At 41.8% G+C, this 26605-nt stretch overlaps 1 protein-coding gene across 1 annotated transcript in view; it reads right to left on the reverse strand.

Moving 5' to 3' along the window:
* atad2b (ATPase family AAA domain containing 2B) overlaps nucleotides 1-26605 on the reverse strand; it is a 94737-nt gene that overhangs the window by 12706 nt on the left and 55426 nt on the right. The window contains exons 25-26 of the mRNA XM_012866682.3: nucleotides 16302-16994; nucleotides 15191-15321 (exon numbers count right to left, since the gene is read on the reverse strand). Coding sequence (XP_012722136.2) covers nucleotides 15191-15321; nucleotides 16302-16994 — 824 coding nt within the window. The remainder of the gene's footprint in view (nucleotides 1-15190; nucleotides 15322-16301; nucleotides 16995-26605) is intronic.

Here is a 26605-nt window from a genome sequence, read left to right on the forward strand (position 1 = left end):
CTTTGAGGACTATTTACACTAAAGGTAAAAAAAAAAAAAAAAAAAAAAAAAAATGTGTTGCAGGTTTTTACATTAACATAAAAGTTTTCATCTCAACAGAAAATTAAAATATATCCATCTGTCCATCAGATCCATACCTTTATTGGATTTTTTAATAAACTTAAAAAAAGGGCAAACTACATGGTAGTGGTTTATGTTTCTGTTGATCAGCTGATCAACAGAGAATTTACTTGCTTGATTGATGCATCTCTAATTAACAACAACGAAGAACTAAAATGAACATGCTACTCTGTCCTGCATTCAGTGTTCTAAGACTTTGAAGCCAAAAATTAATTAAAACATGCACTCCCTTTTGTTTTGGCTTTCGCTATTATTAAATGAGAAATAACATTGGGATTTTATTTTATTTTTATATATATAATTTTCATTGGAAGTATGGCCTGTCGGGCTCTAATTAGCTCAAACTGAATGAACATCTGTGAAATTATTATTTTTTTTAATGTTAACACCTAATTAAGCGCAGATAAATACAACCTCAGAACCTCCTCTGCAACTAGGTAGTTTATTATTTGGGGGTCTGGTGAGTGTTATGTTCTGTTCAAAGTAAGTTATAAAAAGTGAAACCTAGCATTAGGTTTGAAGTATTTTATACTGCTGTGCTGCACCCGTACTGAGCAGTTCCCCAAGCTGAGGTTAGATCCCACCTGCGACTTGGACGAGGCGCATCAGCTGCCTAAATAACTTTAGCTTTAGCATGCATAACATCAGATTACAGCAGAATTTAAACATTTAATAGAAAAGAGGAGCAAAGCCTGTTATCCACTTGAACCCAAAAGCTAGAAAACAGGACTCAACGCATAATACCTTTAAAACATACGTGGTAGAAAAAAAATAAACCAGATTTTGACCTGAAAACCTCCAATTCAGCTTTCTAATAAAATTACTTTTCTAGACAAATAATAGCTACACATAAAAGGACAAGGGCTTACTCAAAAACCTCATTCAGGATTTCAGCTAAGTAACAATGCCACCTCGGTTACCTAAAGAAATGCCGCTCCATTGTTAGACACTGAATATGTTTTACTAGTGTCTGTTTTTTGCTTCTGTGTCAAATGGCTTCGTTGCTTCGATCAATTCAACGCAGCGATGAGAGTTCATAAAATAGCGACACAAAATCACTGCGAAATGCCTTTTTAGCCATGCCTAAAAGCTCCAATTAGCTTCATTTCAATTCCATCTCACAATGAGAAAGAAAAGTGGTTTTCCAGCCTTCCCTTGGTGCAACAAACCGCTGCATTCCTCTCCATGTTCATCACGTTTCACTATGATATAGAGACGACCCCTTTTTGCTCTGTAATGCAAGTCCTCACCTCAAGCTATACTCGGTGTGTAACCGAGCCTCTCCTCAACTCATTTTCAATCCCATCTCAACACTTCTGAACAACAAAAACCTTTGCTTCCAGCGTATTTGCCTTTTCTCTTTCTTCGTGTTGGCATTTTTCTTTTCCTCCGCCCCTGTCCATCCCCTCCCTTTCTTCTCTCCTGGTACAACGCTGATTGCAGCAGTTTACTTCCCAGCCTTTGCTGGCTTGATCGGGATGTTGCCGTCAGTGTGTGGTAAATGGTGTGAGAGCGTGTCTTACACAGGCTCAGTGACTGAGTGAGCTCGCAGCACACAAAAGGCCAGTAATCCCTTGCGTTAAAGACTACTACTGACATGGGCCATTTAACCTCAGCCCTCTAAACTTCCTTCACTATTGTCCCCCCCATCTTTCCTCACATCTCTATTCCCGTGTGTCTTTAGACCACAGATAGAGGGTGGGAGGTGGCTCTAGTAGAAGAGAATAAAGTAGGATGGTGTTAAATGGAGCTTTGCAAGAGTATTGATATCAAACCATTTCACATTTTGTCACATCACCACCCCAAACAATGAATTTTAATGCGATAGACCCACAAAATAGTATAAAATTGAATAGGATAGGATAGCAAACCTGGTTATCGACTTGTACTTTGGCCCTTCCGAGTCACTCAGTACTATAGATGCATATCGGCTCCGATATTGACTGATTAGCTGAATCAGATTTGGGATGAATGACGCCGATCCAGTCATATTATTTTTTTTTTATTAATATCATGCACAGCAACACAGTTACAGCCATCTAGCTACTTCAATTCTATGTTTGCAATGCCGGTTATGTCTTCACGCAGAGCGCACGCAGCAGCTAGCGATGAGCAAACACAGAGCATCATGGAGCAAACGGCGGACCGAGCCAAGTTGGTTATTTGGAAATATTTCAAACTCGATACGCCAACAAGTCCGACCGCAACATGCAATGTCTGCTACACAAAAATTGCAAGGGTTGGTAATAAAGTTGGTAAATTCAACACCACAAACTGTAACAGTAAGGTAACAGCGGCTCGGTATTGGCAATCAGTGCATCTCTACTCAGTACTTTGTTGATCGACCTTCTAAAACAATCCATCGCAGCTCTGGCTGTATGTTTAGAGCCTCTGTCCTACTGGGAGATGGACCTCTGTCCCAGTCTTAAACTTTCTGCAACTTCCAAAAAAGGTTTCCATCCAGGAGTGTTCTGTATTTATTCCCATCAACTCTGACCAACTTCCTCTGCCCTGCTGAAGTAAAATACCACATCATGCTTCTGCCACTTGTGTTTCACTGTTGGTCGATGTGATGTGCGGTGTTTGTTTTCAGACAAACATTAGATTTGGAATGTGGGCCTAAAACTTCAATTATGGTTTCATTCAAATGAGAGCAATATTCTTCCAATGTCGGTGTCCCTTTTGTGGTAAACTAATAACTTATTGCTTTCTTCTTGCCACTCTTCCATAAACAGAGTTCTCACCAGCGCATTTGAAAGTTGTCAAGATTGCGGTGAAACTGGACCGTTGCACTCAGTGAGCATAACGGTCAGTACGGATGTTTGAGAACAACGTAGAAAGGTCAGTAAAGCTCTTGAACGTGCATCAGCCGCAGCTATAAACCTTCCGAGGAACATAAGCTATCGCTAGCTGTTATTAGCTTGACGAACAGCTCCCCCACCAGCTGTCCGCCGTTACTCTGAAAAAAAGAACAACAACATCCTGCTGAGGACCCTGCATAAAGGAGAACATTTATAAAGTTCTGCTCAGATTTCCTGTCTACCAAGACAACCATATCTCGGTAGGCTTGCAGTGGTGTTTATAATATTACCATTCTCTGACGATGGGCTGAACAGTGCTTACTGAGAAGCTCAAAGCTTTGACTATCGCTTATATATGTAACTCTACAACTTTTCTCCCTTGAATCTTAGAGAGGGATTTTTAATAAAAAAGAAGAACAGTCGGGACAACAACCCTGAGCATCCTCTTCATCAGACTGTCTACAGTCAGCGGTTTCTCCAGAATCGCTGTAGGACAGACCCCTACAGGAGATCCTTCCTGCCTGCAGCCATTAGCATCTACAACTCTTTGAAGAAACCTGCATAATATGAGTTATAACAACAATTAATTTCTCTTTAGGATTAATAATGTATTTTTGAAATGGAAATGATCTGTGAACGCTATGGTTTGTTCATTAATTATCATGCTGTTTGCTCAACTTAACTTCTCCAACAAACCCCAGAAACCCTTTACAGGACAGCAGCATTTACAGAAATATTAAATTACGGTCAAGTGGATTCTGTTAGGGGCATCAGAGTAAAGGGGGAGTGAATACAGGACATGCCACACTTTTCATATTTGGCTGCACAACAATGCACTATTTAATGTTGGTTGACCACACACGATCCTATTAAAAGTATATTTTAGTTTGTGGTTATGACAAAATGTGAACAAGAAGTGTATAAATCACTACATCTTAACTACCGGGGTAAACCAAGCTCTCCTACGCTCATAAAACGGGTTTGATAAATTCACAACAACTTGATGGTTTTGAGAAGAGACAGTAATTTACTCGGCACTTGTGAAATGTGGAAAGCGTTGCCGTGATGCTGTCTAAGTTTTATCGCGCTGCACACAAAGCTTCTGTTAAACAAACAAGCTGTGAACAATCATGCATGAAGACTGGAGCCGACTGTGATATAGCAGAGGGCCTGCTTTGATCACTGAATGTGTTTCTGGCTACACAGAACAGTGTGTGTGTGTAAGAGTGGGGGAGTCTTCCTCAACACAGGCTGAGAGAAAAGGGTTAGCAGGCAGTAGGGGGTTTGAAACCCAACAGTTTCTGTCACCAGGGACACTATTAAGCTTTCGATATCTGCCTCGGAGAGCACAATTCCACGCCTTCTTCCTGTTTTCCTCTTTTTTTTTTTCACTCCCCATCTGAAGCACAACCAAATGAATGAATTATAAATGATCCCGGGTTTTTATTTTTGTTGCCGTAAAATACAGAGGGGTCCACGGGCCGGAGGTGGTACATGATGGGTGGCGATTAGTGATAGAAAAAGCCAACAGGAGGAAATAGTGTAATTTACTGGAGACTTGGTCGCCCTGGTAATGCAGCGCTGATGGTGCTTTAAAAATAAAAGTAAAAACAGAGGACACTCTTATTCCATCAGACGTCTAAAAACACCTGATTGATTTTGAACTCTGGTCTTTTGTGAAAGGTTTTACGATCCATTATGAAGGGAAATGTGCATCAGTAGTTAAATATGTGAACTTGTACAGCAGCATGTTTTTATGCGTTTATCAGGTCTAAGGCTTATTTCACTGCCTGAGACACTGAAGAAACGAAAGCGGTGGAACTCGGGAGAGAAAAAAGGTCAAATGAAAAATATATGGAATTAAATAATAAATTGAAATGTTATCATAGTCACTGCGGCACAAAGATCAATAAAAGGAGTTACTCTTGATCAATGGAGAGCTGAGAGACTTGCAGCAGGTTTCTTGGGGATGGGATGAATCAAACCCATCTAGATTATTTCCCTTGGAAATAATCCAGAAGTCAATCCGCGTTTAATAAGAGCCTTTACAGACGCATTTGGATATTAGATTTAGGGAAGACGACCTGGGCTGAAGAACTAATCTGACTGACGAAGTTTATCCAGCTATCCAGCTTAGCACATAATCATACTTAAATAAAGGGGAGCTCAGTACTTTTACCCCTTTAAAACATTTATAGAAAGTTCAGCCCTACAAATCAAACATGGATAATACCATATCTTAAACCTATTCTGCAAGGGAAAAATATAGTGTCAACCAAGAAAATAAGCAATAACTTTGCTTTTGCCTTCTGGAAGAATCTAATAAGGTACCAAAAAAGGGCCAAAAACAAGATTTTCAATGAGAAGGATGAAGACAGAAATGCAATATTCAAGATATCATCGGTTCAAAAAGGATGAGGTTCTGGTTTTGCTCCTCACATGCGCAATGCAATCCGTGTAATATGTATTTGTGCTGCAGTGTGAAAAGTGTTGTTTTGAAGCATGCTGACCATGCAATAAGCCTTGCTCACAGCGCGTGCATTTTGATTATATGCTCCTGGAATATAAAAGATAAAAGCAGAACAAAAAGGCAAGAGATGTCAAATCTGGCGGACTGGCTCAATGTACTAGAAGTAAATGTTTAAAGTATAGATCCACCAATCAGAGTTTTTTTTTTTTTTTGGATCATTTCTGATTTTCCGCTTTAGAAAAAAATTTGACCTCCAAATGACCAAATCTAGAACACTAATATTTAATATATAAGAGCAATCATAGTAAATTATGACAGCGTGAGGGAGAGAATATCTGTAAAGCTGGATTTTACAGTTTTAAAAAGAGATAAAACGATTAGTGTTGACATTTTAGTCTGGCTTTAGCATCTTGTCCCGGTGAACAGTGCTGGAAGCAATGCTGGCGTTACAGAAACAGACTTTCCGAGCGTGTTCCCTGGGGAATGGAGATCCTGGCCTCTGAGATTTCCAAAAGACAGCTACCATTTACAAATCAGGCATGTTCCTCAACAGAGAGAGGTTCAATTATCTGGGAAAAAGTCTTGCTCTCACTCACGGCCTTAATGGGCAGTAGAAAATACAGTTTCCTCTACAATAACCTCCTATAGGTGCTTCCTCTTCATTTTAAATACCTCGCTGATACTCTGAGTGAGTCTCCTCCCCTCAATAACAGAGCACACACTACAGAGTGTTGTTACAGCAACCTGATGGCTTCAGGGATGACGCATTCGCTGACTGGCAAAAGATTGTAGTTTGGCGTTTCAAGTATATATATATAAAAAAAAAAAAAAATCATCCCATTACATTTACCGGTTCCCAATATCTCCCTAGTTTAAAGGATGTGGATCGATGAGGTAATGAGTTTTGTGTTTGATGAACGTGATCTACTTTTTTTAATCATTATCAAAATACAATTGCTTGATCAATGAAAGACAAAAGCGACCAGAAGGTAATAACTGTAAGCCAATAACCCTTCATCCTGTCATTTAAGCATTAAATGTAAAAGCAACTTGGCAACACTATTGCCCCCCCCCCCCGACTCTGCCTTTCTGGCAGCCCGACTGCTTTACAAAGTGTTTGCTTCCACGCTGCGCAACTGAACAATCCTTGACTGTTCGTCACCATTAGGTCGACTAAAGTGAAGCCAAGCATTTAAAATACCATTTTCATGAGCTGTGCAATCAGGGGTCCCAAATCTTAAGATTATATAGAAGGAAATGGAACAAGACTCACGAGGTGCAAGTGTTGTTGAAAAGGGTATAATAAATCAAACTGTAGCTTAGGGGAAAGGACAAAGAAACAAGAATGACAGAAATATCATTTCTATGTTTATATTGTACTATATATTTAGCAAGATGCAACGACACACCTAGCTATAACACACTGTGAGCAAAACCACATCAGTGAGAATGAATGCAATGAAAAGAAGCACTTCAAATGCTATTTTATTGACAACCAAGCCACAGTCCAGCACTACTATTATGCCGTTTTCCTTTGAACAGACATGTGGCTTGGCCACTCTGCCGGAGGGGCCCCTGCTGTCATTAGAGCTAAAAATGAAACAAGATGACAAACTGAAATAGCACCTTTTTTTTGCTGACGGGCCTCTCTAAGACAGGAAATCCTGACGTGCTTTAAAAGCTACGCATCAAGCCAAAGGACTTCATACTGTGCCAGCAACCAGAAACACCTTTTTTCTGCATAAAACCATCATACTCTGTGCCTGTCTGTGTGTGTGTGTGTGTGTAGGATGCAGGGGAAGAAGAAGAAAAAAAATAGCTGGTCCCAGATTGGATATCTTGTTTCTGAATTCTCATCTGCAATCCTCAGCACCACTTCTCCAAGCCCATCTGTGGACAAGTGTCTGAAGCCTGATGAAAGAAAACAGCTGAGAATGAGAGACAGTTTGAGGAGGCAGGGGAAACAAGCCCCGGGATCCATTTATTCATGCTGAGGAATTCATTTTGATCCAGACAGCATCAGGCATCATTTCAGTGCAACTGGCAGTAACAAAACCTGATTTTACTAAGTGAATGAGAGCAAATAACGGCACCGTGCCTCTAAAAAGGCTGGGCGCAAACAAAGTAATGCAGGATTTGAGAGTCGGGTCTGTACTCATCCCTCTCTGATTGCATTCAGCTCCAGATAGTATCGACACCCCTTTTACCTTTTCTACATTTTATCTACAAATTTCCATGTGTTTTATAGGTTTTTTTCCTGATAGGCCAACACATGACCTGGTGGATAAACAATGATATAGGATTATTTTGGTTTGGAGTATTGTACGATTTGTATTCAGCCCCCTTTACAGGGGCAGGACATTAAACAGAGAAGCAGCCAAGGGGCCCATGATGACTCTGGAGAAACTACAGAGATCTGCACATCTCTTCTCACAATGTGTCCACACATTTTGGTTCTGGTTAGATTAAATCAAAATGCAACTTTTTGGCCAACAAGCAAAAACCCTTTGTGTGGTAGAAAACTAACACTGCACACCACACATCCCTGCTCTTCCACAGCAAGGTAAGGGAAGCTGGCCAGACATGATGAGAAGATGGGTGGTGAGAAATGCAATCCATGAGGAAAACCCATTAAAAGCAGCCGAATAAATACAATAATGCAAATATTTCCCTTTATAGTCTCACATAGGAGAAATGTGTCTCTGCATTTGACCCATCCCTTAGAGAGCAGTGCGCTGCTGGCACTAAGTGGTTCACGGGGGAACAATCTGTGGCCAAGGGTCTTGCTCAAGGATCCACAGTGACAGACCTAGTTTTGGACCGGCGACCTTTGCAGCCGCTCCAAGACGCAGACGCCCAGCTGCATAACCACTAGGCCACTGCTCCCACCAAACTGGGACAGAGGTTCAAATTCAAGGAGAACAACCGGAAACCTACAGCCTGAATGGTTTAGATCAGAGCTTGTTCATGTAAACAGAATGGCCTAGTCAAAGTCCAGACATAAATTCGCTGGACAGACTCGTTCCCATTGAATCTGACTGAGTTTGTGCCTTCTTAGCAAAGAACGGGCAGAAATATCCATCGGTAATCGTCCAAAGCTGGTGGAGACGGACCCTCTAAGACTTGTAGCCATAGCTGGAGTAAAAGGAGGTTGGGTGAAGTATTGCCTGGTGGCCGAATACGAACACACGCCACTCTTTTCTGATTTTTATATGCAAAATTGTTGATAACCATGCACTATTTGCTGTCCATTTTACATCACATAAAACTTTGTGTCGGTCTACAGCAAGAAATACCAACAAAAGACTTTTAAGTACGCGGTCTTAACGTGACGAATGTAAAAACGTGCAAGGAGTCTGAATTCTTTTGCGAGGCACTGTATTTCAGAGTCTCTTCAATCTAGTTAAAAGTCAGGAATAATGAGCCCTCTCTACAATCAATGAATACAGCTGAGGAGGAAAGAAAAAAAAAAAAAAAAAAAAACGCGCAGTGTGCCTCTCGCTGCAGACCCCAACACAAATCGGGCAGCGCGCCAGTTCCAGTCCTGCCAAGAAATATCTGCTTAAATGGTGACTCTCATCCTGTGCACCGGAAATTCAATTTGTTCCATAAGCCTGGGAAGAAAAAGGCAATTATTCACAGTCCACAGTATTCACAATCTGCTTCTTTAAGATATATCCCTTCTTTCCCATGCTAACAAATAAGCCCCCAGATTAGTGCTGTGTGTGGCTGCTCATAGGGGCAGCCAGTTGAAGAACAAAGATTAAGCCAACTAAAAAGCCTGTCAATCAGATTGAAAGATAAATTCAGACTCCGCGAAGACGAGCTAGGCCCCCCCCCCCCCCCCCATGGTCCCCAGCTTCTTCACAGGACATGTGTAAGAGCCACTAGATAATGGCTTGATAGCTGGATGTCACTTCGGAGCATGCAGGGGAGGACTAAGCACATGTCAGAGGAACACTTCTTTTACACCAATTACACTACACAGAGCTCTCAAAAACTAACCCCCACATCTGATCAGTGGGAAGTGCTGTCAAGGGAGCTCACTGAGCCGAGGCTCCAATTTACACTTGGGGTATTAGGTGGGACCCTAGCGTGACAGTGCAAAGTACCAGCGAGATGCTCCCAGTTACTTGAGCGCTTCGCGGGACGAGCGAGCGGATCTGGCGGAGCCGACAGTTGCTCATGTTTGAGTCATAGCCTTGTTTCTTTGCATTTATTTATTTATTTATTTAAAGAACAACACCTGTTGATGGAGAGATGGGCAAAATACCCTGCTCTGGTAAATTGGATCCCCAATAAATTCAAGACACGCGGACGGTCGACGGTTTAACCCCAGATGAGGTTGACAGACGCTGGAATCAAAGTAGGATGAAGAGGAACCGGCAGAATAAGCTTAGGAGGTGTGGAGTTATCCATCTGAGAGGCACCGTGAGAAACCTGTGCATGGAAAGGAACCCGAGGCGGGTCCCCCGTGAGTCCACTTCCACACCTTTAGTCCCACGTCTCAAAAAATTTAAAAGACTATTCCTAATCAAGGAATATATTTACTTTCTTCACAACTGGCCTACTCTTGAAAGTATCGCTTATAAAGAGCTCGAAATAAAAATTGTCTGGTGACAGCAATCAAAAATAAATCTAAAAATTCAATCTTTTTCCTAGTCAGCAAATGCATCAGACATAAGAACACGCGGTGCTCTTCAAAGTGGATTTTGTTACCGAGGGACGTGAGATGCTGAAAAGAATTTGTCTTCTGGAAATATGGAAATGTTGGCAACCTTTTGTAAATCTCAAAGTTAAAGGGATATCCCTTGTTCCACTGGGAATCGTCCTAGAGACAATGTCTAAAAGTAAAGGATCCTTACTGTGCATATAGCTAATAAAAATGCTAAAGACAGTTTTATGTCTCTCCATATCTTGATTTTGTCTTTGACTGCAGAGCTGTGTAACACCAACTGCTCACTCGTACACAAGATGCAACGATGTTAAATCAATGAGTGATCACAGAAAGGTTGCTCTATAATTACAAATAATGAATAATTAATGATCTAACATCTAAAACAAATTAGAGCTAATCCCCTCAAATGTTAAGCTAGAAATACTTGTTATTTAGTCTGAATTCTTGTCATTTCCTGGCATCTTGAGGGATGTTCTGCTTCGGCATGTTGAGGCGTTCAACATACGTTTGAGCTACAACTTGGCCCGTAACAAAGTAAAAGAAACATGCCGTTATTCTTGTGTTGGGTTGTAAGTGTAGGAAGAAATCCCTTCTGTATCTTACCATTCACATTTTACTCTTACTAAGGAGGGAGAATTTTCCAATTATACAAAAATTGGACAAAAGCATTTTTGCTATTATTTGCAGGTCTAAAGGAGAGTTTCAGTCAGCTAAAAAAAATTGTATCCACAGTTCAGCGCTTAATAAAATCAATGATCTGAAATTGGCCACAACATGCGAGATCCCATGAGGAAACTTTTAAAAATACATTTTACATTGGTAATAGCAAAGCATGTACCGTCATTCATTTTTAATAAAAGCATAAGCGATATTCCTTTTCTTCAGCATTAATTTGTCAGTATTAAACTAAAAACAAGCTCCACATGCAAATGTTTTATTTATGCCTGTAATAGGTTTGTCATTATTAGTAGATACACCTCCCCTGCTCTTCAATGCTTTAATTGGTTTTACAAATTCAAAACTGGATGTGAACTAATAAGCTGGGACAGTAACTTTGAAATTTCATCTGTTCTATAATTCATTTTGTTGAATATTTTATCTGTTGGGTTATTTTCTGTAAGTACACCACTACAGCATGCAGTACCAAGACAGCAAAATTAATTTAAATCATCAAGTTATCTGGATTCTTGAAGAATTCTGCCCTAACGTATTGTTGGGGCAGAATTGCTACAATAAATCACACTGTTGGGTCTTAAATTGCTGGCTGGGTACAGCAGAAGCTGGTTAAAATCAAGCAAAAAGGGTGCTGAAGCTTGGACTGGGGTTTTTAAAAGGCTAAAATATTGGTGGTGTAAACAGTTTAAGACTCAATTAATCATAAGCAGGAATTTCCACTTCAAACCCAGTGATCAGTTCATGCTTCTGCCTTTCTTTCGTGCTCCTCGTGTGTGTGCGCACGGCATTTTTTTAAAAACACACTCAGTTCTATCTCTAATATTAATGAACAAAGAAAAGAGCAAGCTCCATAATTTATGGTTAAAGTTTAAAATTTAAGCTCTCAAGTGGATTTTATTTCATATCTATAGTTTATTCGGAGGATTTGGTATTAGAAGTCTTTTTTTAAAAGCATTACTATAGGTTTCAAAAGGACACATTAGACCACTTTTTTTTTTCTTTCAAACAATTTTATAAAACTGTTGGAGTCCTGATAAAATGTTCATAACTAGCTTGAACCCAGTAGTAGGTACCTAGTAGCGGACTCGTCCACCAGCTGGTGGTGGACTTTTGAAGGCGCAGACCCACCTCACTGACACACGGGAACATCCAGGGAACTGATGTTGAGATCACTCTTACACGTACCTCTGTGTTCACCTGAACAATAAACTGGACTGGAGTCACAACACTCTACCTGCTGAGGAGGCTGAGGTCTTTTCCAGTGCAAGGAGCACTCCTGAAGACCTTCTTTAACTCGTTGGTGCCATCAGTCATCTTTTATGGTTTGGTTTGTTGGAGCAGCAGCTTATCTGTAGCTGAGAGGAAGCGGCTGGGTAAGCTTATCAGGAGGGTCAGCTCTGTCCTGGGATGCATGGAGCTGTTGTCTTTTAGTGCCAGACTGCTGCATCCCAGATGCTCTAAGGAGAGCGGTCTGCAGGACATTCTTCCCAGCTGCCTTTAGGTTTTAATGATCTTTACTGTTCACAATAGACTCAATAGCTGTTTACAACATGCTAGCAGTCGCACAGGTTCTGATCTGATCAGGAATCGTTTACGCGGTCTCTCAGATGTGAAGGTACATTTGTGCACGTCTTAGCTACTTTAAAATGCTGCTGTACTATCATATTGCATATTATTTCATACTGTTCTGTAAAAAGGCTGGCGTTCTTTTTTTCCAATAAAATATATATTTTTTTTGCGGCTCTAGTGGCACGTGTTTTATTGACAGTAAACTGACAGGAAGAGGGGGGAAGACAGGCGGCAAAGGACCGCGGGTCGGAGTCGATCCCGGGTCAACCGCGTCGAGGACTAAGGCCTCCATACATGGGTCGCGCTACCCGAGTATGCTATATTATCAGTACTTTTATTTTTGGGTTTCTGATAAAGCTCATCCTCTGCTGCTTTAGAACCAACTTTAGATTTTTTCACTACTATAAACTGTGTCTTTGCCACCGTCACGCCCGAATTTCCCCATTGTGGGACAATAAAGGAATTTCTTATCTTACAACACCTCTGTTTTTAGACCGGCCAAAGAAAGAACCAGTACTGCAAAATACTTTTTGCTGTGTTGTAAAATATTTACATTTTCTTCCTCTGTCATACAATGCATTATCAAAAACATTCATACTTCTATTTTTTTCATGTTACAACCACAATCTCCTATGTAATCTCTGCGAATTGTATGAAATGAGCCAACCCAATTATAATCTTCTGAAAACATAAATAAAACAGCCTGACTGCAAATGTATCTTTTGTGAATGAGAATTTGTCTCTATGTCACTACAAACTATGAACTTCTTGACTTGGGCCTGAACACAGCATCTACAGCGTTACACATGGTGGTAACGCTATAGTGACGCAGGGATGGTCGTGAAGCTGGTCCGAGTGAACGGGAAGACAAATGGAGCTTCGAAACAGGAAATTGGTAATAGAGGCTGTACAACACTGGAGAGGAAATCCACATTTCAGTATAATAATTAGCACAAAACAAGTATGTGTAAAGGTGCGTTCACATTGAACGTGAACGTGTCAGGCCGAGCCACAGATTTACGATATCTCTGTGCTCACACAAAGCGACGCTAAGCGAGGCCACAGGGGGGAATCCTTGTGACGCAAAACGGACGATTTTGGCGATTAAAGCGAAGCCAGAGCGACACGACACCTGCAACGGATGCGCAGCGACACAAAAATCAGAACTTTTGTGTCTTGTTGCACCGCGACGACCAATCAGGAACTGGATGTGACTGTGACGTGGGGTGAAGGACTGCAGCGGAGACAAAGCAGTTTTCATTCAACGTGGAAGACAAGTTGATAGTGGCGTTGTGTCGTCGGCCTGAGTTGTATGACTCAACCAATTATTACTACTAGTGTTGCGCCGATGCCATTTTTTAGCCCCGATACCGATACCAGATACCTGGCTGTGCAGTATTGGTCGATACCATCTGTTTGAAATTGATGTGTGTGTGTATATATATGAAGAACTGCATACTACTTAGGGTAGTAGAACTTTTTATTGCCTACCTGGAATGGGTGACAATAGTTGAATAAACTTTTGGCTCTAAAATGCCAAAATAGTGCAACATTCGTGAAATTATAACATGTATAGTAGAAGTGCAACAGTAAGACAGTAAAATTACATTAATAATTGAATAATCTCTTAAATCCTGGGTTTTGGCTCTCAAATGCCAAAATAATGCAACTTTCATGAACTTATATAACATGTATAATACTAGTCGGGAGAGAGAAGGCTGGTGGTTCTATAGGAAATGGTTAACAATCGGGAAGGCCCAGTATGGTCAGAGTAATGCATTTATCTTAGCAAGGTTGTTTAATCAATTTACTGGGAAAAGCTGAGTTATGTAGCAAGAAGTAAAGAAGCAAATTGCTTCTATACACTGGGAACTTTCATTTCATTGTCAGCGTTGTTTTCCACAGACGGCTCATCTCTGTGGTGTCAGCTTCTGTTCATGTGTCTGTGTAAATATGTTTAGCGATGCAGACGAGATTCAGAATTTCCAGCTTCTCAAAATACGCCCGGTTCTCTTGTTGGAATACAAGTAATTGGTTTACTGATGGTGCATTTATATTCCACGTCCTTCTGGAGTTGGAGCTGGGCACAGAATGGAGTTCACAGGTAACGGCAAAAACATAAGAGCTTTCGCTTTCCAGTTCTGAGGTCACGCAGTGACAGGATTTCAAGTCATGTGGAGGTGAAAATGGTAAGGCTGGGTTTTTCTGACTACGTACTAGGCCTGTGAGTGAAAAATGTGTGCAAATACTGAAACTCTCACCAAAAAAGGGTACTTCATGGCCAAAAACTAGCTAAGAGATTTTTAATAATAGGTCCCCTTTCACAGGCAAAATAAGGGGGCTAGGATACGTTTCAGCACAGTCGAGCCTGGAGTGCCTGCAGGGATTTTCTTTTATTTTTAATTATACAAGTATTAAATTTGCTAAGGCCACAGAGTCTTTTATCTTGATAGATTTTTTTTTTCCCCAACCATTCATCAAAATGCTAAAGCTTAAGTGATTTGGTACCAAATCAGTGAATAAGTTGCAGCTTGTATTTAAAAAAAAAAAAAAAATCAGAAAGAAAAAGATTTAACTCATTTTATAAGAAGAAAACGCTTAAATCAACCAACTCAACTAAAATAATGAGAGCCATCAGTAAGTTTAAAATTGAAATGTTGTATGACGCACCTTTGCATTGAAAGTGCAGCACGTACCTGCTGCGAAGCCTCATGGTTTCTTAGGGGTTTCTCTCACAGATTTTTGTATTTTAAACCATGAGAAGATCTCTGCTTTGGTTTAGACGCACAACTGACCCGACACAGACTCTTCTGCCTCGGCGTATTTGATCTACTCCTGCATCGCTTGGAGCAGAAACGTCGAAAAACAAATAATTACCAAAAGTCGCTGGTGGTCAACCACTACTGGAGGATGGGCAGGGAGCGGCTCTGGCTCTTCGTCTGTCCTGCCGGCATTTCCCCTCGGCTGCTCTGATGCGGTGCACTTGCTCGCCTTTTCACCGGACTCATCTAGAACAAGAGAAATGAACCACTTGTTCTATTAAAACGATAGAACAGCACAAAATGGGCAATTTTAGAGAACGGACAATCTGCGATGAGGATAAATTGTGAATGAAATAAATTCAAAGAAAAAAAAAAGGTGAAACTCAGCCTGTGTGTAGAATGGAGGTGGAGTAGCTGAATCATCTCATGAGAGAGGAGCAGTTTGTTTGTTCACTCGTGCCATCGTATGACGGCTTAACCATATTTAATCAGCGCCATTCCCTCAGCCTCACAGCTGGCCTCGGCTTATCACACCACAGACTGAGGGAGCACGACCAAACACACCACTTTATGCTTCATTTCTCCCTTTAAACACTAGATTTCATTTCAAAACCTAAAAAAAAGGTCAAAGGCAGCGAATGGGAAGGCTCCTCAAATCTCTTGATTTATGCAATTCAATATTTGGAAAAAGTCACCTCAATGTTTTTCTGTTTAGTTTACATAAATAAATCAGTCAACTCTCCCTGAAAGGCGCCCATAACACCGTGCATTTTTATTACCTGCAAGGTTTATAGAGACATGTATTTTTGTTGTGACCCGAGTTGACATTTAAGCCCTTTGATGTCTTCTGAAACATGTTTAAAACGTGCCTGAACCCAAGCCCCGATGCAAAGTTGGTAAGAGCGAATCCCGCGTTTTACCTTTACATGTAAAAGGTTTGAGATAAAAAAGGTCTTTTAAAATCAACACCGTGAAGAAAAGACACAAAAAGAGCCTAATGCCTCCACCGCAGCATTAAAGCTGCTGCATAATGACCAGCTGATCCCACTCATCTCAGAAGAGTATTGTGCATAGTAAAAAAAAAAAAGGATATAATGAGAAAAAAACGCTTTAAATATTATCTTACATAGTCAGGACTGAACGCTGGCCAGCATTGCTAAGAGCCAGGAGGATGAAACGGAGTTATTATTTTTAAAGAAATGGTGAAAAAGAAAAGTTGTATGTACCTTCTTTCCCTTGATCCTCCTCCTCAGCAGTTTGTGTAACTGCTCCACCATCCAGGGGATGCTGCTCCTGAGTTAGTTTACTCACATTTTTGTCTTTGTGCTCTTCCTGTTCTGGCTTATTCCAGCCTTGGGCTGAGCTCAGAGGAGTCCTTGTTTCAGCCTCACTGCTCCCCTTGAGGCTATGTAAATCTACGCTGTCCAGCGACTCCGTCCCATTCACGCAGGCCACTTGTGAGACGCTGAGAGCCTCCGTGTGTTCGGGCGGGCCCTGAGCATCTGATGGCTTCAACGTTTCAGTCAAAGGCTGGCGGTCTGCCCGCTCGGCCCCGCCGTCCCCGTCTGCGTTGGGCTGGGAAGGGCCACAGTTGCTGTGTCGCTCCGGCTGCTTCTCGGATGCCGCCTCCTCCTCTTTGGGCTTCGGCTCCTTCCTGCCTTCGGCCACGGCGGGAGGCTCGTTGGAGCTCTCCTCTTCTGTGGAGGGGGCGTGCGGGAGGTGACCGTTGGCTTGGGGACCGGGAGTGTCGCACGATGACTCCTCGTCCTGCGTCAAACACGAGTCGCTGGGACCCGCAGCTTCCACCTCTGCCTCCTGCTCCTCCTCCTCCTCCTCCGTTCCTTTCTTGTGGATTTTCTTCTTGCGTATGATGCCGTGCTTCCAAGACGTCCGCCGGTAACTCTTCTTCTTAAGGTGATCTGTGAGGAGGAGACACACAACGGTTTCGCTTAATAAGGAAATCTTATACAGATCGGTATAGGCGAAGTGATGAGAAACGGGAACAGCTGGTGACGGCAGATGTTGCCCGGGATTTTAGGGGAGAAGCAAACCATGCCCTCCTCTCTGGAAAAGGCCGTAAAGCTGTCACAGCGAGCCCGAATGTTAAACGCAGTGAAGCTTCAAGGCATTTGACTTCATTTGCTGTTTTTTTTTTCTTTTTTTTCCCAGGCTCCCACACAGAGATGCAAAGCGAGGGATCAAAGTCAAAGTGAAGGGCGGCCGCAGAAAGAGTGGGGAAATAAAAACAAACACTAGGAGGACGTTTCCCAGGGAACGTATTTAAACCACGGGCTAATCATAAAGAAACAACATTTTTTTTACCTTAAAAAACAAAGCACAACACCGCATCGCTGACACACACATTTTGACTGCGTGTGCCGGTATTACCTGAATAAAGCAAAGCAGAAGCCCCCCGCGACATGACAGACTCGTTAAAGCGTTACGATTTTTAACCTTTATGATCCTGTCAGGGGATCGTGGAACGATCCGAATCTGCCAATACGCAATCAATAACATGCAAAATGATCATGATCCCCTTCAAGTAATTGAGAAAAGATAATAATGTACTTGTGTACCAATAAGGCTTCTTGCCTTGACACAATTCAATTCAATGCGGTTTATTTATATAGCGACGATTTACTACAGAGTGATGCCTCCACTGTGTTGTTTATCTGTTGCCCATAAGCAAAAATATATCAGCTGGAAAACTAAAACTAAATAACTACAGGTCTAAAGAGTCTAAAACAGGCAACATGAATAGATTAATGTCCACCTGTTTAAAGTCACATTTAGCCACAATCACACCTCAAAGTCTTCCTACTAGCTTTGGATATTTAAAGACTGAATGTTCCCCAGTTCTTTGAAAAATAGCTCAACCATATAAGATATAGAGAGTTTGTGCACAGCAGCTTCCAAGTCTTTCCACAGATTCTGTACTTTGACTGGACCATTCTAACACATGAATATGCGTTGATCTACTGTGGCTCTGCTCTATGCTTAGAGGCAGCAGAGTGAACCTCCGCCCCAGTGTCAGGCTGTTTCACGGCCGCCCAGAACTTTAGCTCCTTCCATGTTTTCATTGAGTCTGACCTACTTCCCTGCTGCTGATGAAGAAAAGCATCTCACAGAATGATGCTGCTCCCAGCGTGCATGATGTGTTCAGGGTTCTGAGCAGCGTTGGTTTGCATTTCGGGGTCCTCTCACCACAGAATGTTCTCCCACGTGTTTGCTGTGTTCAGTACATATGGGTGACCTCTATTTTTCTGATGGTTACTGCTTGCTGAAGGGGGCTGAATGCAAATCTAAACAGCATTGCAGATTTTTATTTACAAATCACGTGTATCTCAATTATTCTTATCTCTTAATTCTCATTGATGAACTGCTTTATTAGGCTCATAAAATCCTAACAAAGCACACACAAAGGTATAAATAGTTTTGTGAGTCGCTGTTTTATGCTACGAATTCAAGATACTTCACTATGATCTTCAAAAAAAACATTTCATTTCTGCTTTTCTACCTTTTAGATATTTGATGCTGCTTTTTTAACCTTTCAACCCCTCTCTGCAGTCAGGAAGGATTAAAACTGCACCAGCGTTTGCTGCACTCAAATAGAAAAAGTCCATCTCTCACTGACTATTTAAACGCACATCAAAATGCACTTAAGTGCTGCAATGAAATTTTTACTGCATTCTCAATTACACAAACTTCCAGCCATTCCACATGTAAGGTATAAAAGGCACACAGGGGGACAGAAATAAAACGCTCATACCAGTGGTCTGCACACACAACAAAATGAGATCACAGAACAAACGGAATGGTTTTAAAGAGAATGATCCAAGCAGTTAAACAGAGAGAGAGGAAGGAAGGAAGGAAGGAAGGAAGGAAGGAAGGAAGGAAGGAAGGAAGGAAGGAAGGAAGGAAGGAAGGAGACATAGGGTAAAAGAAGGAGGAAGGAATGAAGGAAAAGGATGAGACATAGGGTAAGAAGGTGACATAGGGAAGGAAAAGGAAGGAGGAGGAGTGATGACATGGAAGAAAAGGAAGGAAGGAAGGAAGGAATAAGGAAGGATTCCATAGAGGAATGAAAAAGAAGGAAGAAAAGGTGAACAAGAGATAGGGAGGAAAGGGGAAACAAGGAAGGGGAAGGGAAAGGAGACATGGGGAAGGGAAGGAAGAAGGAAAGAATAGGAAAGGAAGGAGGAAGGAAGAAGGAGGAAGGAAGGGTGGCATAAGGAAGGAAACAGAGGAAGGAAGGAGAAGGAAGGAAGGAATAGGAAGGAAGGGAAGGAAGGAAGGAAGGAAGGAAGGAAAGGAGGGAAGGAAGGAAGGTAAGGAAGGAGGGGAAGGAAGGAAGGGAAGAAGGAAGGAAGGAAAGGAAAAGGAAGGAAGGAAGGGAAGGAAGGAAGGAAGGAGGAAGGAAAGGAAGGAAGGAAAGGAAGGAAGGAAGGAGAAGGAAGGAAGGAAGGAAGGAAAGGAAAGGAAGGAAGGAAGGAAGGAAGGAGAAGGAAGGAAGGGAAGGAAGGAAAGGGAAGGAAGGAAGGAAGGAAGGAAGGAAGGAAGGAAGGAAGGAAGGGAAGGAAGGAACATAAGAAGGGAAAGAAGGAAGAAGGAAGGAAGGAAGGAAGGAAGGAAGGAAGGAAGGAAGGAAGGAAGGAAGGAAGGAAGGAAAGAAGGAAGGAAAGGAGACATAGGGAAGGAAGGCAAGAAGGAAGGAAGGAAGGAGGGAAGGAAGGAAGGAAAGCAGGCAGGCAGGCAGGAAGGAATGAAGGAAGAAAGGAAGGAGACATAGGGTAAGAAGGAAGGAAGGTGACATAGGGAAAGAAGGAAGGAAGGGGACATAGGGAAAGAAGGAAGGAAGGAAGGAAGGAAGGAAGGAAGGAAGGAAGGAAGGAAGGAAGGAAGGAAGGAAGGAAGGAAGGAAGGAAGGAAGGAAGGAAGGAAGGAGAAATAGGGAAAGAAGTAAGGAAGAGGACATAAGGAAGAATGGAAGAAAGGAAGAATGACTAATGGACAAGAAAATAATGGCGGTAGGACACAAAAAGTCGTAAGGGCACAAAGAAAGGAAGGAGAGACCAAAGGGAGGACATAAGGAAGGAAAGAAGGATGTACACAACAAAGAAAAGGGGGCAGGACACAATGAAGGGAAGAAAAACACAAGTAAGGAAGGAGGAAAGAATGCAAGGAAAGAAACAGATCCTGAACCCGACACCACAACTTGTGCTGGCCATCAGCTTCTGAGACAGCTTGCAGAGGAGGGTTAAAGGTAGGATGCTGCTGTTTATTCTTTGGCCTTGCTGATCTCCTCTCGGGGAAGCAGACATGAGGCTGTGATATACAGGAGGCAGACAGATCTTCAGGGTTGACTGGCACATGAGATAGCTTCCCAGCTATAACAATGTGGAGAGACAGCGAGAGAGAAAGACAAATAACAGAGACAGAAACCAGGCCAGGCATCTTGGGTATTTCTGAACAGTGGCATCATACAAAGCGCAGCTTCTTAGTTTTGTGTGAGCTCCTGTTTTGTCATCTAGTCAAAATGCTCGTTTTTGACCACAATTTCTTATTTTACCTTCAGGTTTTATTTTAACAGTCACTTCTTGGTTTTGTTCAGCACACTGTCACTTTTTATAAACGGACCTATCTACATATACAACAAATACATATTTTATTTAAAAAAAATAAGCAAGGGGAAAAAAGGGATAGCAGCAGAGTTTCTGGTGATATCCTCCTCCCTGCAGCCCGCTGGGAAATACTCTCCACAATCGTCTATTCCTCCCTCACCCAAACCACAACAATTAATCAACAATGTGGTAAAAAAAAAAAAAGGTCCTGCAGGGGTCAGCCATCGCCGTCGGATGCTACGCAGCGGGCTCCTCGGGGAGGGAAAGGTGAGTCTGGATGGCAGCAAATGACTCGTCACAGTCGGCTCTTAAATAATGTATGAAAATTGTTAAAGCATGAAGAGGAGACCACGGAAGAGAGATATGCTGATGGGGCCCGGGAAAGAAGTAAGGGAAAAGAAAACTGGAGCACTTTGTTATAATTAAAAGTGCCTAACCCATGCAAGATTTATGTAGTCGCACAAATTTCCAAGCTGCCGCCGCACATACTCGTCAGGAGAGCCGGCACACGCGCACCGCTAAAGCTTTGGAGAGCAGGATGAGACCAGTCTCCAAACTGCCACCGAGCAGGTATTAAATAAATACGTCAGGCTGGGGACACCCATGGACACTTCTGCAGCGGGCTTTAATTGCCATTACAGGCTCCATGCACATTATTGTCAGTGCTTGTCTGATTCATTCTGCGAATAAACCCCAAACTTAGTACCACTTTAAACTGCGGGGCGGTATATATCCTGCATTGGGCCTCTATATGGTAAACTAGATGGTGTGTGCGTTAAAAAAAGAAACAACTGATTCTGTTCTGTGTGCTTGACAGATTGACAGACGTGTAGTCGTCTACATTTCGCCCTGTAAATGCTAGTCAACCTATAACCCATTCAGTTGTTGTACCTTTTATATCACACATTTTCTGAAAAGGTGAGGTGCTTCTTTTACGGCTATGCGTTTAAAAAGGTAACTGCAAACGCCTCACAAAAGTATTCACGCATCTTAACTTTCTCACATTTAGTTGAAAACCGCAAACCTCTGTAGATTTCGGTGGGATTTTTCCTGAGATGCACTATACAGCAGCAAGCAGAGCAGCCTTGTCAGATGATGGATTGAACGGTGCTCCATGAGATGCTTTAAAGCTTCACAAGTTGTTTTATAAGCTAACCTGAATTTAAAGGCTCCACATTTTTATCCTTGACCTCTCTGTTGTGTTCCTGGGTCTTCATGCTGTTTATTCTCTGACAGGGGCGGTTCTAGACAGGGGCCAACAGGGGCCAGGGCCCCTGTAGAACTGTTCCTGGCCCCTGTTATGGCCCCTGTACTAAAGACATGATATTACATTTCTTAGGATGATAAATGCTGATAAAGATATCGTGACTGACTGGTCATTTGGATCAGTTGTATTTTTTACGTGTATGGTTTAACCCAATAATAAAATAACAAAATAATTAAAAAATAAATATAAAAATTAACAATAATTAAAAAAAAATGCTGTTCACATTAAGCTCCCACCGTATTGAGAAAAGTTCAGGGGTCTGCAACCTGCAGTTCCAGAGCCACAATTGGCTCTTTGGCTTACTTAATATATTAAGCGATGAAATGTTGACCTGTTTAGGCTTTTTTTATTACTAGATTGCATTTATGGGTATCAGAGTAGAGGAAACTACTCCGATTTTTATCCATAAAACCATTAGATAACTGTGCATTATTTGTATCCTTTACAACACTGCATAGCTTTTGGTTTAGTCGTCTCAAAAAATCTAGAAAGAAAACAATTGGGCTTGTTATATTGGCGAGATAAAAATGTGGAAAGATTCAGCGGTGTGAATACTTTTGGAAGGCACGGTGATTCAGACAAGAGCTGTGAGGTGAAACAAGTAGCGTCTTAAATACAGACTAGCTTTAAAAGCTAATTTAAACCTTTCACACTGATATCACAGAATGTGCTTTTAATTGGTTCAGTTTTTAACTTTAACTTTAAACGTCTAAAATCCACAATAAATTCACGGGAAGATTTAAGCAGAAAAGCCCCAATGTGGGGGAAACAACAACAAAAAAGGGAGCACCTACAACAATCCATTTCACACCGACAGAGTCCCAGCCCCGCCCGGACGCACGATCTGCTGTTTACTACCCCATTTACCTTTTTCACCGCTGGATTTATGCGCTTTATCATTGTGTGCGCGCGTTACCATGGAAATAAAAATCTATTTCCTCGCCTCCGGAGATTTCTTGTCTGGCAATTCCCTCTTTTGAACTTGTATTTAGGTCAACATTTTGGAGTACATGCAGGGGAACCTATTTAATAGAGACGCTTTAATGTGTCCCTTCATCAAAAGGCGTAATTTTAACAAGGAAGAATGTAAAGTGCTTAGATTTGTCTTCTCGTGCTGTAACTTTCTTTGTGTTTATCCGAACTTTATCACTAGTGAAATCACCGTAGACACTTATTGTGTTTATTTGCATAGGTTTATAAAAAGGGAGCAGGAACCTTCTGTTCCTCTTTGCAAACCCAAATAAAGAATTTTATCAGAAATTATTTTTGAAATGCAATTTTAAAACATACTAATCTGTAACTTTTGTGTAAAAGACATTGATGATACTACTTAAAAGAAAGATTGGGGTGCATTAATTAAACACTGCATTCATTATGTTTTGTCTAATCTTTGGCAAACACATCTGTGGGTCTGAGACGTCGGACTGTCATAACCTGCTAATTGCAGCGGGCGGATAACAGCGTTATGTCCAAAGCTTCATAGAAGTGTGTGTGTGTGTGTGTACTGGTAAAGCAAACAAGCTCGAAGATGAAACAGGAGTCAAACGTTGCCACAGGATAAAATGGTTTCAGAATTCCCACAAATGAAAACGTCTGTTTCAGAGCTCGTCTTATTAGCATGGCATGGGTAAATTAGTGTCGCTAAACTGTAAGACCGGTTTACTTATTTCCAGTGTACACAACCAGAGCTTATTATATTCGTATGTATGTACTATTATATCTCAAAATGCAAAAGCCCACAGATAAATTCACCTTTTATAGCAGTGCCCCAAACCCACACTAAAAATAAAAACCTTGCTTTGTTTGAATACATTTTTCTGCTGAGGAAAACAATCCTATGTTTTTTTTTTTACCATCAGCACCCTTTCAGGACTCCTAACAATTCCTTTAAAAGAAATGTACCTGAATCAGTTTTTTGTTTTACTTAACCTTTTTTTCCAGACAAGGCACACCGGATTGCTAATCAAAGTCGTACTTACACATTTAACAGATTTTTGAGTGCATTGTACCACTAAAAAAAAATAAAAAATAAAATCTGTCAGTAAGCACAACGGTAATCATATATAAAAGGTTCACTGGATTTTAAGGGCACCTTATAGTCTGAAAAATACGGTACTTGTTTATGATGATCAGAGTTACTTGGAATTTATGAGTAATCCATGCCATTCTGTTATAAATATGGGTTATAAGTATAAATGTATGACGCCAACTCATGTGGATCAATGGTAAGTAGGATCGGCAAGGAACCGTAATATTTATTTTGTGACTACATACAGCAAACAGGACGGGCAAGGAGATAAATCCATCTCCATAGATAAGTCAGTGTGGCTTCTTGGGGTCCCTGAGTCTCCACAACCACCACTGGAAGCTATCGGCATACCAACTGGTTGTTAGGGAGGGATGTCAGTAAAAAAAGCATATCTCGTTTTTTTTTTTTTTAACCCCTGAGACTTTAACCTGGAAGCTTTAATCAGGGTAGCATAAACAAAAATTTGTGTCTTTTCAGCAACAAACACTTAAGGTGAGTTTGGTGTGAAGTAAAGGATGAATATATGGAAAAGCAGCTTATGCCTATTGTTGTGCTGGGTAAAAACGCTGTGGGCTGTTTCTCTTATTAATGCCCCGGGGAACCTTGTTAGGGTTGTATTAACAACATGAGTACCAATAATCATATCACTGGTCGATTTGTTAAATCAATTTGGCCATTAAACGTTTACCGCCACTTAATATGCTCCAAACAAAAGCAGAATCTTCCTCAAACTTTAAGCCTGAGATTATGCTAAAATGATTATGCTGCTATTAGGATTTTTCTGAGCATTTGGCACAAGCATATATTTAAATGGTAAAAAACAGTCATCGCAGCGGGCGCCCATCAAAAAGATTAGTGAGACGTAAAAGATGAAGCTGTATAGATTAGTTGAGATGTACTTGCTTCTGCCAGGCTGGCATTACTGCATGTTGAAAATCTGACGACATACTGAATTGAGAAAGAAAACTAAATACAACTGGTGCCATCTAGCCCCGCCGAACTATTCGTCTCAGCCCTAAAAGACAATAAACGACACTGGAATGCAAGTGGCATAGAAACAATTTGCATCCCACTAAACTCACCCTAAATGAGGAAAACCCAAATTGCATCCTTGCATCCACATTGCACAGAACATATCAAAACGTAGCCGAAGCATGTCTGCTTTTGGTGAGAAGAGGACCAGAGAACAGGCTGGGGGGTAAACACTGCAGAGGACAACGACTGTCAGAAAGGCATGTCATGGCGACACGGGGCCTTAAGGGAGTGCGGGTCATTTGGTCATGAAATGGAAAAAGGCGTTTGTCACCCGACGTGACACTTTGATCCGAGGCTTGATGAGATGTCCCGATCAATAGATGATCCCATCTTTGCTTCTTCAAATTACGGATATCAGTCACCATCCTTCCTCTGCTGCGTCTTCCCCATTACCCCGTTTCAGCCTCCTGTCTCTTTCTCCTCGTTCAAAGTCACTCACATCTCCGGCACAATGCCCGACCCCAAAACAATCGTTCAACAATTTGGAGAATAAACTTATTTGTTTTATTGCCAAGGCTCTGGATCAATACGAGTTGCCTTTCTGCACGCTAAAAATCAAAGCTCGAGTCATTAGAGCATTTGTTTAGCTAAGTATAAAGCCGTAGGGATTTGTGTGTGACCGTGCCCATAGAAAACCAGGACATTTAAAGCTTTCTAAGAACTACTGTTTTTCACAACATAATCTACACCTAAATCTACTTTATAGGGAGCTATATGCAGGAAATATTTCACGGCTGAGCCTCCTGACTCAGGCAATAGTCACCTGGTTGCCTGGCAACACCCCTGCAAAAAAAAGCAAAAGTTGACGGTGCAGCCAGCAGGACCGAATTTCCATCCGGCGGCAAAGACCCGATTCCATTCAGCTTTAATGCAACTAAATCATCTCATGTTCATGCCCGCTGCAACTCCATCTGCAAGTCCTGCCAGGTAGGATTTCTGCCAGCTTGGTGGCTTTAAACCCAGTAAAAATTTGAAACTAAATAGGTGGTGGGAATAGTTTGTAGTCCATCTGCTGCTGGTCAGCCACAGGTAGAAGAAGAAGAAGAAAAACAACGGGAAGCCGTGCACTCCCTGTAGTCAAAACTACGACAGCAACAAGAGAGGGATGAGTCTAGGACGTAATTTAGTCAGAGCATCTATCCTCCTCTGTCCTTTTCCTCTCTGCTGCTTAGTAAATGGCCAGTGGGATGACAGTGCCTGTGGTGCCCTCTTCACAGAAGACAGATATGCCCTAATGCACCGGCGCTTCCAAGAAGTGCTGAAGATGTCAGCCTGTACACACACACACACACACGGAGCCACAGCAGGGCATGAAAGCTTCCTGGGGAAATTATCTGTTCCCCCAAGCAAAAATATACAGCCACACTTTTCATAAAGCAGGAGTGGGGGATGTAAAAGGCAATGTACCGGCTGTCTCTTTGACTGATGCGAGTTATCCGAGTCCTTGTGGGAAGATGAAAACGCGAGAAGGCACCTGGTGAGGGTCCCCTGAAAGGATCGGTGTTTAAAAGCCGGATACCGAGGGGGAAAGAAACCGGCATTTACCACAAGCTCTGATTCCCTAAACTGGAGAGCGAA

This window comes from Fundulus heteroclitus, chromosome 15, assembly GCF_011125445.2.
Source record: "Fundulus heteroclitus isolate FHET01 chromosome 15, MU-UCD_Fhet_4.1, whole genome shotgun sequence".
Lineage (NCBI taxonomy): Eukaryota > Metazoa > Chordata > Actinopteri > Cyprinodontiformes > Fundulidae > Fundulus > Fundulus heteroclitus.